This window comes from Fringilla coelebs (assembly GCF_963513975.1).
Source record: "Fringilla coelebs genome assembly, chromosome: 5".
Taxonomy (NCBI): domain Eukaryota; kingdom Metazoa; phylum Chordata; class Aves; order Passeriformes; family Fringillidae; genus Fringilla; species Fringilla coelebs.
In genome coordinates this window covers 44,798,578-44,812,107 of record NC_140033.1, presented here as the reverse complement: position 1 = coordinate 44,812,107, position 13,530 = coordinate 44,798,578, and the positions used below count along the sequence as shown (strand labels likewise).

The 13,530-nt window shown below is 35.9% G+C and overlaps 1 protein-coding gene across 6 annotated transcripts in view; it reads left to right on the top strand.

The window, feature by feature from the left end:
- Nucleotides 1-13,530, top strand: part of CDK17 (cyclin dependent kinase 17) — a 92,803-nt gene that overhangs the window by 32,307 nt on the left and 46,966 nt on the right. For all 6 annotated transcript variants that reach the window (XM_084205324.1, XM_084205319.1, XM_084205323.1 and 3 more), the window contains exon 2: nucleotides 4,059-4,207. In XM_084205324.1, coding sequence (XP_084061450.1) covers nucleotides 4,090-4,207 — 118 coding nt within the window. In that variant the 5' untranslated portion in view covers nucleotides 4,059-4,089. The remainder of the gene's footprint in view (nucleotides 1-4,058; nucleotides 4,208-13,530) is intronic.

Below are 13,530 nucleotides of genomic sequence, written 5' to 3'. Positions count from 1 at the left end.
TCTGATCCTCTAATTTCCTCCCACTTCAGCTCTTGTCTTACAGGTGAGTTTTCTAGAACAAGAACTGCCTTACATGTTTTGAAAATACCTCTGCCTTGTAAAACAGCCTGTAAAAACAGTCTGGCTGCAACTTCAGTGTCTATCTAAGTGTAAAAGTAATTTTTAAATGCTTAATCTCTATGTAGATGGACCTCGATGCAATATAGGGAAATAGAGGAGTCAGCACTTAGACTGATCCAAAGCTAATTGAAGTTGAAGGACAGGTTCCCTTTGACTTCAAAGGGCTTTGAATCAGCAAAATCTTAGTGAGCTTTTTTATTTGTGACCTTTGTGAAATAAACTGACTAAAATTTAAAGTGTTAAATAGCTTTATTGGTTTTGAAAATTTTAACTGAATTTGTTTAAACTTGCACGGATTGAGCACACATAGTAATTGTGTATGAAAATCTTAATGCCTTACTTTTTTAACTTCCTAGAAACTAAGAGTCAGGGAAATTGAAGAAAGTGGAAAGGCTTTTGAGAATGTTCGCGATTGGCAGTGTAAGGCCTCTGAATTTTGGTGACTGTATGAGTGCAGAATCTAGCTGAGTTACTGCTTTGGAATCAAGGTGCTTTCATGTCTGTCTGCAGTACAGCCTGGGTATTGTGAACAAATGTGTGTGCTAAATGACAAGCGCTGTCCTTCAGGCATCATGGGAAGGATTGGTGTGAATCAGAGAAAGTGAACCAAAACACACCTGTTCAAATCTAGTCTTACCTGGATTATTTTTTAAAATGGAGTTTGTTTTCAGAACGGTATTATAAAGATCACTTTTTTAAAAGATGTTGGGTTCAAGATGGGGGTGTAATACTAGTGAAGTGAGCTGAGTTAATGACAGTGAATGTTGGAAAGTAGAAAGGGTAGATTTTAGATTTGTTTTCAAGGATTACTTTTAAAGACAAAAAGAAAAGTTTTTCAGGGTTAGACTGCAGATTGTTTGTAAGAAGCAGCAGCTCTTTTAATACAGTGTTGCTTCCTTTTTTTCATATCAGTATAAGGATTGAACAAATATGTCTCTGCCAGCTTTTGTAGGTTGTATCAGATAGTGTCATATCAGATTGCTTGTCCTCATTCTGTCTGCAGGAGACCAGAATTTGCATTAGTTGCATTCAAGTGTATGTATCTATCTACTGTGACATCTGAAATACTTGATTTGGGTATGACTTATTCACAGTAGAGAAGTTTACAGAATAGAATAGTCAAGCCTGTGGGCTCTGTTCTAAAACTAAATATAGAAATAACTGTATTCTTTTCACAGTCATTAAGAATTTGGGGAACATTGCTTCTACATGTGTATTACTAATCAAGTAACTCCATTTTGGATTTAAACTAGATTTACTGTTAAAGGGAGATAAGAAGTATGCATCTGCTATTAAGTAGTAAAAATGAGTATCAGACAATTTGGACTTTTCTATGAAAGTGCTGTCATTTTAGAGAACCACTGTTAGTTTTGGATTGTACGGATCGTATTTTCAAAGCTCGGTTCACTGATGTCTTGTCTTAAGCTTCCAAGATTGAGCCTGTTTTGCCACCATGGCCACGAGAATAAAGAAGTTGAAAAGAGGACATTTCTAAGTGCTAAATACTAGTCAATACTTCCTTTTTTTTTTTTCCTTTTCTTCTTTACAATTCTGAACTGGCAAGAATACTGGTGCCTTAAGGGAGAAAAATTTGGTTTCATATCGGTGAGCATCTTTTCTCTTTAAAAAGCTGACATACATTTCAATAGAAGAAAGCATTCCATCGCATGTGGATTCCTACTCCTCATTCCTTTTCACTGTTAAATTATTTGAAAATCAAGCCATGAATTAATTCCAAATGCTAGCAAAAATGGTACTTCATTACTCCATGAAACCCTGCCATAACAGGAGAAATGTTGTAATTATAGTTAACAAAATACTTTGAATTTTTTTATTAGCTTGAGGTTTAGAATGTTTCCTGGATTTTCTAATCCATATATCTGTTAATTTATATGTAATATTCTTCAGCAGTAGACCTTCTTTTTGATTAAAAAATTGTGTAGGTTTAAGTACTTGCAGGATCAAAAGCCAGGAACAGCCTGTCTCCCTTTAAAGGCACCTGTTTTTTCAGTTGCTGCCCAAGTGGAAAATTGGAAAGAAATTGTTGTGCTGTCAAGTAGCTTTAGGGCATTAAATAGCTAAAAATTGCATGTATCCTTTTTTGAGAATAATACATGTAGGAAGATGCAGGTTTCAAAAAACATAGTGGGAGAATTGAGTAAAACTACACATAAATGATGTGTCCTTCCAATTTTTTTTACAAAATCGACCTTTTAAGAGAAACATGGGCAATTTATTTTGAAAAAGTTTGAATGCACAAATAAAACAGTTTCAAGTAAGAAAGATCTTTGTAGCCTGGTCCCAAACAGGAAAAGTAAATGTTCCCTTTGGATTGCTATCTGAATGCAGTTTCTTAACAATAAGAATATCCTGCTTTTGACTTAAGAGTGAAATTATTCATACTTAGGTGTGGCTTTATTGCACATACGGCAGTGCATTAAAGAGGCAGTTTAGAAACTGCTGGCTTAACTGTATCTACAGCAGTATATTTTACTTCCTATGTATCTCTACGTCGTGCCTGAATAATTCTGCTTTATAATAGCTGTGATTGTCTAAGATGTTAGTTACCCTGTTTTGTAATCCACCTCTTTCGCTTGGATGCAGCTGTTGCTTTGCCAGTGATTGTACTGTTTGTCTCAGACTTTGGAGCTCGAATCCCAAAGGTCTTCTTTTATCCACCCCTAGTGTGTTACTTGCTGTCCTAAACAATCTAATCTTATGAAAGTTTAGCCTATGTAAGCATTCTGCTACCACCAGCAGCCACTTTCAGATTTGTTCTACCAATTTGTTCTCATTTTTATTATGAAGCAGCTTAAAAAAGAGTAAGTTTGTTGAAATGTGTACTTAATGGGATGCTGTCAATATAAAATTGTATTCACAATTTGGTATTAAATATGGATCTTTGGCATACTACTTGTTGCATTTCTCTGTTTAAATAAGAACATTGAGGAAAATTTGATTTTGTATGTGAATTATGAATTTAGGAAGGCAAAGAAGCTCATGGGAGGGAGGAAAAATATATGAGCGTTTCAGACTTCAGTGTGCTGTCCTTGTGTTGAACACTACATATGTGATTCTTGGAGTCTATGAGCAGATGAATAAGTTAGTGAGAATTAACATCAAGGGTGAACTGTCCATATGGAGTAAGGAGAGGCAGAACTGTGCTTCAGGTTATGCAGGGGCACACGTATGGCACACCACAAAGTTCACTTACCAGCTCAGACTTATGGCAGCATGTTTATTGACCTGTACCTTTGTTATTATGGTTTGTTTACTTACAACTTTCCAGGGACAAAGTGCCTTCTGCTTTGTTCCCAGCTCCATCCTACTGCTTGACTCGTAGGAGGAACATCTATTCTAGCCATTGTTACCAGACCCTGGCTGTCCTGTTTCTCTAGGTGGGATGGTGTTTGAGAACTGTTTTTGTCTTTAAGACTTTCAGCATTGTCCCCTTCTTCTGTTTGTGAAAAGGGTAAAATATAGAGGAGTTTGGTAAGTTTTCATCATAAAAAATTGGGCTGAAAAAGAGAAGAGGTTACAGTCTCCTTCTGCTTAGTGGGATTAGTGAAAGACACTGTGGAGGAGGCCACAGAGCACACACTGATCTAGTTTTCAGATTTCTGTTTCCTTTATTATTAGAGTATAAAATTGGTTATGAAGTTAGCTGGTTTTCTATAAAAAAATCCAAACAGACCCAAAGGTTCTTTTTTTTCCAAATAGAAATAAAAATTGCAAAAGTGTGTGGACATCAACCTCTCAAAACACTCATCTTCAGTCCAGTAGAGCAGTCTTTCTTCTTCAAGGATATTGTTTTAAGTATAACTTGCATATTGCCCAAGTTTTCTGTTAGCCTTCTGCATTTTTATGTCAGTCAATTAAACTTCATTTTCTGATTAACTAATTTTTTCTCACTTTTTGTTATTTATTTTTGTTTTCAGGCTTCCTTAAGCCAGACTCAATATCGATAGAATGAAAAAATTTAAGAGAAGACTTTCCTTAACCTTGCGAGGAAGCCAGACCATCGATGAATCGCTGTCTGAGCTAGCAGAACAAATGACAATTGAAGAAAACAGCAGCAAAGATAATGGTAAGCATGTCTTTCACTTTGTAGAGAAAGTAAGAATTTTGTCAGGCCATATTCAAGTGAGCATTGCTGGGGTTTATTTCAATTTTCACAGTTGCAGGGATTTTCTCTCTAACCTTTTTTTTTTTCCTTATATTCCACTACCCTAGTTCTTTCAGCAGGTTGATATGGTATTACATACTGGTTTGGTTTGCTTTGGTATTGAACTGTTACACAGCTATTTATCAAAAGCTACCTAAATTTATCTTTTTATGTCATGTGCACCAAGGCTTATAGATGTTCTTGCGATATATTGAAATCTATTGTATGGGTTTAGTGGGTCTCACATCAGCTTCATATGGCTTCAAATTCAGTCTGTTCTCAAAATCATTATTTAGTAATATGATTGACTAATTGCTTAAGCATTCCATATAAAAATGTTTACCTTACATTGGTGATGCAGTGCAGTATCCTAAATTCTGTCATCTCTTCATGTCTCTCAGAAGTACTTCTCTTCACCAATATGAAGGTGACTAGAAACGTTCAGGATAACCAGCTTGTCTCTGTATTCTTACCTAAGTCTTTGGCTGATCCCATAGATGTGTTGGCTGCTGTAAAGTCCACATTAGTGATGATGCCGCTTTTGGATGCAACCTGCAATAATAATGACTGGAAGAGGTTTTGTTGCTTGTTCTGCTTCCTGGGCTGCAGCATTTAAGTCATACTTCATCTTCAATGCTGATTAGTGTTATTTTTTGCTTTGCTGATATCTAAGATTTTTTTTTGTTTATCAAGAGATCTGAGTTTTATTTTTGCCTCACTTCACAACAATACAGGATTCTGAATTTTCCCATTAAAAACTTACAGGGCCGGGAAATTTGAGCAGGGATAGAGACAATGGAATTTGCCCTGCAGATTTTTAAAACTCTGTTCAAAATTCATTGCATACCAAGATTTTGGAAGCAGAATTTACCTTTGGCAAAACAAAGCTAATAACGTTTTTCATTTTTACTATTAATCCCCGGTATATTCATTGCTGTTGTCCTGTTTTTAATATGGGGCCCTGCCCAGTATTCTGGGGGACAAGGTTTATTACAACTTTTTAAATGTTGATATAACAGGTCTACTCTGCAGCAGCAATTGCAGTATTTTTGCACTGGTATCTGTTAAGTCATTTTTGAGACACTGAGTTTGTCCCACATGATTTGAGTTGTCCCACGTGATTTCACTTGTGTTCGCCTTTGTTACTGATGCATATTTTTTCAGACCTGTATATACTTCTGCAAGATTGATTTCATTATGTAAATAAGTGCAAAGAATGTTACTTTCACGCTGAGAAGTGAGCATGAAAAAAATGTTACCAGAATCAATGAGTGTACTGAACTGGGTTGCTGAATTGATTCATTGAAACTGAATCCAGGAAGAATAAAAAGATTTTACCTTAAACTGGACCACGTGCTGGGTGTCAGCTCGAGGGACAGAGAACACAATAGCTTGTTTACAGAAGCATGAGCTTATGCCATCTTAAGCCATCTATAAAACCATTTGCCGCTTGTAATATTTATCTGAGAATAATCCCAAACAGTAATACTTGGATGTCTGTATGCTTGTCACCAAACTGTGATGAGCTTATCTTGTCAGTAGATATTTAAAGTGTTAAAATAAGTAAAAAATCCAATTCAAGAAAATGTTCCTAACTGCAAATTACTTACCTAGCTTTTAGTGCTCTTTTTATTTTATTTTCCATGGTAATTCATTGGCCAAAGGGAATCTTGCATATTAAAATTGTGATAATGATATATGCTGTGCTTATAGGTGTAGAACATTGTTGATGCCTTAGTACAGTCTTCTTGGATACACTCAAGGTGTTGTAGAACCTCTTGAAAGAAGACAAAGAATACAAACTGTACTTAGCTGTGCCTAATCTTTAACTCATCATTTCATGTCATTAAAAAAGTTTTACTGACACTTGCTACCTTTTTTCAGATTCTTCCAGAATGCAGTTATTAGTACTTGTGCTATCTTTGATCTTGCAGATGTGAACAGGATGCTACATTGTGGATTTTGTTTTCCTTTGTTTTTCCTTTCCGACCCTATTTTTCTTAGAAAGTAGGGTTGGAAAATGCTTGCTGCTCTAGCTAGTCTTGCTTTTCTGAAGGACACTCTAGCTTTCCCACAGATTAAGCTATTTTGGAAAGAGTGTTTTTCAGACCGACCACAGGGATTAGGCTTTGGGTAACAACGACTGTTGAAAAAACAGCCAAGAAATTATTTTTCTCTTTTGGTGAAAGACCAGTTTAGTAAAGAACATTGCCTGGAAAAAATCCTTCAGTGAGTATTTAAAAAATTTTGCTTACAAAGGAGTGCTTTAATGAGAAAGGTTTTCCTTGGTGTCTTACAAAATCGCAGTGCTAAAAAGCCTGCACTAACTGTAAATATCCAACTGAGACACATGAGAGCATGTAGTCTCTTGAAGAATATTTTATAAGTGATAGCTGCATTAAGATCTTGAAAGTGCATTCTTTACTGTGGTGGTGCTGATCTCAGGAGGCAGGAGTAACCATCTCCTTAGTTCTGCTTTTAAGAATAAGCAGCTCCTTTACCCTGTGGACCAGAGAAACAAATGTGCCCAGTTAAAAGGCTTTGAATCTGTTCCTGAAGAAACTTAAAAAGCACTGTCTAGTAAATCAAAGGCATGCCAGTATATTAATCTACAGAGAATCGGAGTCAGGGATACAAATAATCTTCAGAAAGTGGTTCTTCATATGTGCTTCATTTTCAAGCATTGCATCATGAACTCGGGAAATAAGAGTTGAAGGGCATTGAAACTGTACATTTCAGGTCAGAAGGCAAGACTAGATCCTGAATGCTGAAGGCCTTTACAGCAGAATTCAATTCCATTGTTATTGTCCAATTCTTTTGTTTTAACTTTTTCTTTCTAGCAAATCGCTCATCTTGTCTCCTGTCATTCCATGCTGATGGCTGTGTTCACTGAGGGTTATAATTTTACACATGCTAGTTTTTTCCCTTCCTGGGAGACAGCTGTGTTACTGGGTTATGGAGATTGTAGAGACTGCATCCATAGAAAACCACATCTGTCCTGACCTAGAATCCAGACTTATTTCCATCTGATTTATAGCCTCTGAAATACTTATTTATACAAATATGTATATAGATATAAATACATATATTCTGTAAAAATGTTTATTATAAGGTTCAGTTCAGCACTGCTATTCCAGATGTAGATCACCTGTACATAGTTTTAGGGACCTTTCCTTATGGTCACCTTTTTGCATTAACCTGTGTTGTTCAGCCCCCTGCCAAATGTTTTTTCTCCCAAAACAATTGCCTGTGATTTCAAGTTAACTGCAGCTCCCATCCAGAGGCCCACCTTGTCATTAGCTCCAGCTTTGAGTGGGTTGTTACAAGATTCAAAGAGCAGTACTCCTAATGTAGAACAAATTGTCCCATTTGTAGTTCACAGTCACAAAAATAGATCCATAACTTTTGATTTCTTTGCAGTGCATTGGTACCACTGAATCAGCTCCCCTTTTGTATGCAGTCTCATTTAATACACAGCCTCCTTCATCGTGTGATGTCAGTACAATCTCAGTATGCATCGCTCAGCCATGAGCAGCAAAATGGGATTAGCAGGGATCATCCCGTATTGTTCAATGCAGTAGCGCAGAGCTGTTGCGCTGAATATAGAATAACCATTGGATTTGGGTTTTTTGGAACACCATCAAATTATTTAGTGACCAGAAACCTATATATAAACTTTCATACAAATTGTGTTCATCATAATTGGCTTCTGGGTGAGGAAGCACTGCCAAATCAGGTCATAAACCATAAAAATAGAGGGACCAGTGAAATACCGAATAATATATCTGAAGCCTTATGAACTGTGGACTGTATGAAGTATACTTCAGGCTAGTCTTTCATCTAAGGACAAAAGCTTTTCTTGGTCTCTGGTGTTTCAACATATAAAGCCAATTAGATGTATTTGTTGTTTATTTTTAATTTTTCATACTAACAATGCTTGCTTTTTTAATTCTAGATTTCACCTTAATATATGTATTTTGATTAATATTAACAATATTAAAAGGTAATTTGTAGGAGTTGACAGCTAAATTTGCCCATGAAATTTTTCTTTGGCAATGACATACTAATGAAATTTGGCTAGAAGTAACATCCAAATCATGCATATTTAATGCCTAATTAAGTGTAAAATTTATGCAAATACTTCAAACACATAGGATCTCTAGTGAAAGCAAAAAATGTGGCTGTATTGTCTAATATTATGAAATGCACTATCACAAACTCCAAGCATGCTTTTAAGAATAATTGCATTCTAAAACACAGCCACAGCTCTTGCATTAATTTATAAGTAACTTGAAAGCATTCTGTTTTCTTGGGTTTTTTGGTACAGATAAATACACATATACATAATAAACAGAAAAAGGTGACATTCTGTTAGAAATGGCTACATGAATTTGGAAAATAATACTTATCTCCATTTGGTCTCTTTTAGCTCAGTGATGTGATCATAGGATCCAGTCTCATGAACATTTGCATAATTTTTTTGTAATTTTACAGGTGTGAGTAATAATGGAAGGATCAGCTACGGTAAAGTGCGTAAGTGTTTTTTAGGTTTAAGGCATTAATGGCTAGTTAATACTCTGATAAGAGGGATGAATGTTTATAAAAATTAACACATTGCAATACTGTCTCAGAACATCCAAACGCCTTTGTAGTTTTAATCATTTCATGTCATCTTCAACAGAGCTGAGAAATTCCCATTCCATCTGCTATGTGTAATTCCTTGAGTGTGGAAGGAAAACAGTGTATTGCAACATATTTTCAAGACAGTGTTCTTGAATTGAAAATATGAGCACAGAAATGCTTACTGGTAATAAATTGGTAAAATTTCTCTCTTGATGTTGGAGGAAAGTATCAGTATGAAGATGTGGGTGGGTAGAGGGAGAAGAAATCTCCAGAACTGCTAGAGCTAATTCTAGAGCTACAGATTACTGTGAGTAATTGGTAGCTGTCACAGCTAAACACCGATCCTTGTACTGTCCCTTACACTGTACTGGCAATGTTTTTATTATAGTCTGTATGTACCCTTCTGTGCTGTGGTCTGCATCCTTTTTGTTATTACTGTTCAGTATGGTTTCTCCATCCCACGTATGCTGTGCAACATAGTGTTCTTTCTTCCCTTCTGTTTTAATTTGCTTCTTCCCGGAATACCTAGAGGCTCTGTTCATATGTGGAAGTGCTTATAAAGTGAAATGAGCATGAACATTCAGTGCCTGAAAGCATGCTGCAGAGACCCATAGTCTTGGAGGGTTGTGTGGGGGCTTTGTCCGCTCATAAGTGTTTCCTTAGAAGTAGAATACAAGTTTGGCACGGAACATCATGTTTAGATGCAGAAGTGGACTCTAAATACTCCAGATTTCTGTTTGTGGAAGCTCACTGATGAATATGCAGAGACGTTTTTCAAATGGCATTCAGGTGGAGTTGTTAAGTACAGAAAAGTAAAATACACACAACTAGCCAACACTGTTTCTGAAAGTAGAGCAAAAAGGAGCCAGATCCTCTGTTCTCTGGTTTGGTTGGCAGCCTGGTCTCACAGATGTTTGCACTGGGAGTTGTCTGTGTGAATGCAAGGATAGAGGCCAGGGATACTTCTATCTTGGCTGTGCTATTGACTTGCATTGAATTAAATTGCAGCTGAAATGTTTTTCTGAAGGATATGTTGTAGTGTGATGTCTTTTGCAGATAGGGTTTTAAACTGATGGTGTATTATGCGTAATATGATTTGAGCTACAGAACTACCATGCTTATGTTCCAGTACAGGTTCTGATGACCAAAAATATTATCTGAGAATTATCGTCTGAGCAGTATGAAATAAATAAATCTTAAAGGCAGGGTTTTGGTTTTGAATATATTTCACTTGATTGTGATCTTTATTGTTTTCCTATGTAGACTGAAGGCAAAACCTCAGTCTGCATGAAATAACTTTGAAAGGCTCTCTGTAGTGTTTTTTAGATGTCTTGATCTCATTCTTTGCCTTGTGTATAGTTTGTTTCTGTAGTTCAGACAGACAGAAAAATTTCTGCCCTAAATTAAAAGAAAAGGTTTATAGGACTTTACACTGCCATTTTAGTAATTGAGGTACTTCATTTCTCAGAGGAAGTTGACGACTGTGTTTCTTCAGGTTTATATTAGCAGATTTTTTCAAATGTTCTACCAATATTTTTTGCCTTGTGTTGTGCAGGTGAAGAACATTTGCTCTTGAATGGCTGCTTACTCGATGGATTAATTTGAGCAATGGGAGTAATCCCTTGAAGTTTTGCCAAATTTTTAAAATTGTAATACTCAGTAGTTTGAGGATTTCAGCTTGTTGTTTAATGAAAAATACTGGTTTAAATGGTATTGTGTGGTTGGTCTGTTTTTAGAGTGACATAATGTTTTCCTGGGTATCACATAACAGAATCCAAGGAAACAACCCCATAAAATAACCTATAAATACACAGTATTTTGTGGTGTTCCTCATCCAGCTCCTGGAGAGTACATATATAGCAAGCATATTGCTGCTTTGGGTTATTTAAATGTATCTTCCATGGAAGCTGTCACCTGCAGTCAACTAATTTTACTGTGAGTGGGTCTGACTGCCTTACAGCAGTGTAATTAAATATTATACAGTGCAGCATGCCAATTCTATAATATCAGAAATTCACCTGCTTACATTCTAGATTTTTTGAAGAAAACAATGGCTTCTTGACAACAGCTTCTTTAGCAGTTTGTTAAAAATATTTTATATTTCAAGTCCAGAAAAAATCAGGTTTTATTATGTAAAAACGGAATAATCATTGGCAGAGCCTAACATTCGGATCAGGTAAATGAATGTGTAGTAGATGGTGCTGAAATATGAGTAAGTTACATGACAGTAGTGTTTGAGAAGCCTACATAAATAGTTTTAAAATGTTGTGATGATGCATTGTAAGCTTCATGAATGCAAAGCTGTTCAGAGAATGAATATTTAATTTCACAAATGTAGATTTTTGACACTTTTCCATTCACTATCAAATTGGAAATGATAAAAAAAAACCTTGGAAGTTTTCTGGAGCAAGGGTGAGGTCAAGGTAATGGAAAAGAAACTGCATTGAGTCCTGTCCTAAAAAATCCAGTAGTGGATTCTCGAGACACTTAGTGAGACTTTATTACACTTGAGCCAGTCCAAAGTCAAGTTGCAGCTAAAAATGTCAAGTGAGGTTCTGCCTCCATCCTTCTGCATGCAACTGTGCTCTGTATACCCCATAGTGATCTAGTTCAAAAACCTAAATCAAAATTACATTACTTTCTTGTTGGGGGGCAGGGAGAAGAACCTTAAGCCACATTTTTGGTAGAAGCAGTGAATTGTGGCAGGCACAAAGATTCATCCTTACTTAGAGTATGGAGCATGCCTGGATTCAATCCCCATTCTATACCCAAATCAGTAATCATAAATACGAAGTCTTCAGTATCTCTTACTTTGATTAGCAAATTTCCACGTGTGTATTTTAACTTTATTTATATGAATTTAAAATACATATTTATATGGTTTAAATGTCCAGAATGGATAGTGATTGTGGAATCAAACATTTTTTTGCAGACATACTCAGTTCTGTCAGAGATGTTTGATTTAAGGGAAAAATGTTACCTTGTATGGCTGGTGATTTAATTCTTTATTAAAGCTAGTTAAAGAAAATACCATTGCAAAATTTAGGCAGTGAAATCTGAAAAACAGCTTGGTCTCTTTGTCACATAATAATATACTCAAGGGACAAAAAAAGAAAAACTTCGTTGAGTATGTGATAATATATATTCATTAAAAGTATTTTAAAATGCATTTACATTCCTAATGAAAACACTTTCTCTCTTTAATCCACCAGCTGACTGACATGTGACAGTATGTCAGTTGCTGAAGCTGTGCAAAGAAATGCCAGGCAATTCTACAGGCTCTCTGGAGCTGAGCTTAAGTAAATCCAGTTAAGTAAATCCAACACAGGAAAGAAAGTGGTAGTGTGGTCTTTGTTATCATAGATGGATGAGGAAGAGAAACATAGTGGATTCATTGAAAAATTGCTTAACTCAGGAATAATCTCAGGTCAAGGTTTTTTGTTAATTTAAATTGCAGTTAAAGGAAGAAGAAGAGGCATCTTTATAAAATTGTTGGATTTAGTTAATTCCTTGGACAGGTTTCTTGGTTGTATACTGCTGTTCTACTTGACTCTGCCAGTTTTAATAATTATGAAGTAAAAAAAAATCAGTTCCACTTATGTTCAAACATATATTTATGCCACTTCACAATTGAATGATTGCAGTGGTTCATTTGGGTTGTTTTCTGGTTTTGTATGTCTGTTATGTTTGCTAGCATTGGTGTTGGCATTATTTCAAATTTAGTAAAGCAGTGGTACCTCACTGGATACAACGTTTTCTTAAAATAGGTGTGTGTATTCCAAAATATTTCATGATCTAACAACTCTTAAACCATTATTAAGCCACACTGATTGTATTTTGAGCAGTATTTTCTTTGAGTGGTGCTGTTGTATGTATTTTGGGTTATGGCAATAGCAACAGAAGGTGAGAAGTACAGATTGTGAAAGGTACAAGAAAATTATCCAAATTATATAAAAGATTAGCTCAGCGCTCACCAAACTTGAACATCGAGTAATACAGCAGTGCACATTCACCATGCATTGCTCAGTTTTAACCCTTGCTGAAGGTGCTCACTTAAGCAAGATAGCATGGATGTGGCATTTAAAATAAGGGGTGTGGTTTTTTATACATATAAAACTAATGTGCATATGTGGATGTTCTTTTTCAAAGAGTGTCTATTGCAAGAATTTTTCAGGGACAATAAAAAGAAAACTGTGTGGTCATCTTGTACATTAGTATATTTATAAATATTCTCATTGAGAATGTTTTTTCACTTCTTTCACGCTGAAAGACTGGATTTACATGATAGTTTAGTATGCTGCCTAAGAAATGAAAGCATTGAAATGGCATTCCTTGGAAGATGAGTCTAAGATTACATGATGTAGCCAAAATAAGAAGAGAATATAGTAACAACTGATGAAATACAGTGTAAGAAGAACCACTGAGAAGTCTAGCTTGTTTTCCATACCAGTTTGTTTTATCATTTGGAGCTACAGATTATAGAGTAGGGTGAGGAAAGAGAGCTCGAGATAAATGGTTAATAAGACCCTTACTGGAATGGTTGTGCCAGCAACAGCCAGCACAAGTGAAGTGCCCAGGTGCTGCAGAAACCTTGTGCTGTAAGGACAGTTGGAGTTCTGCCT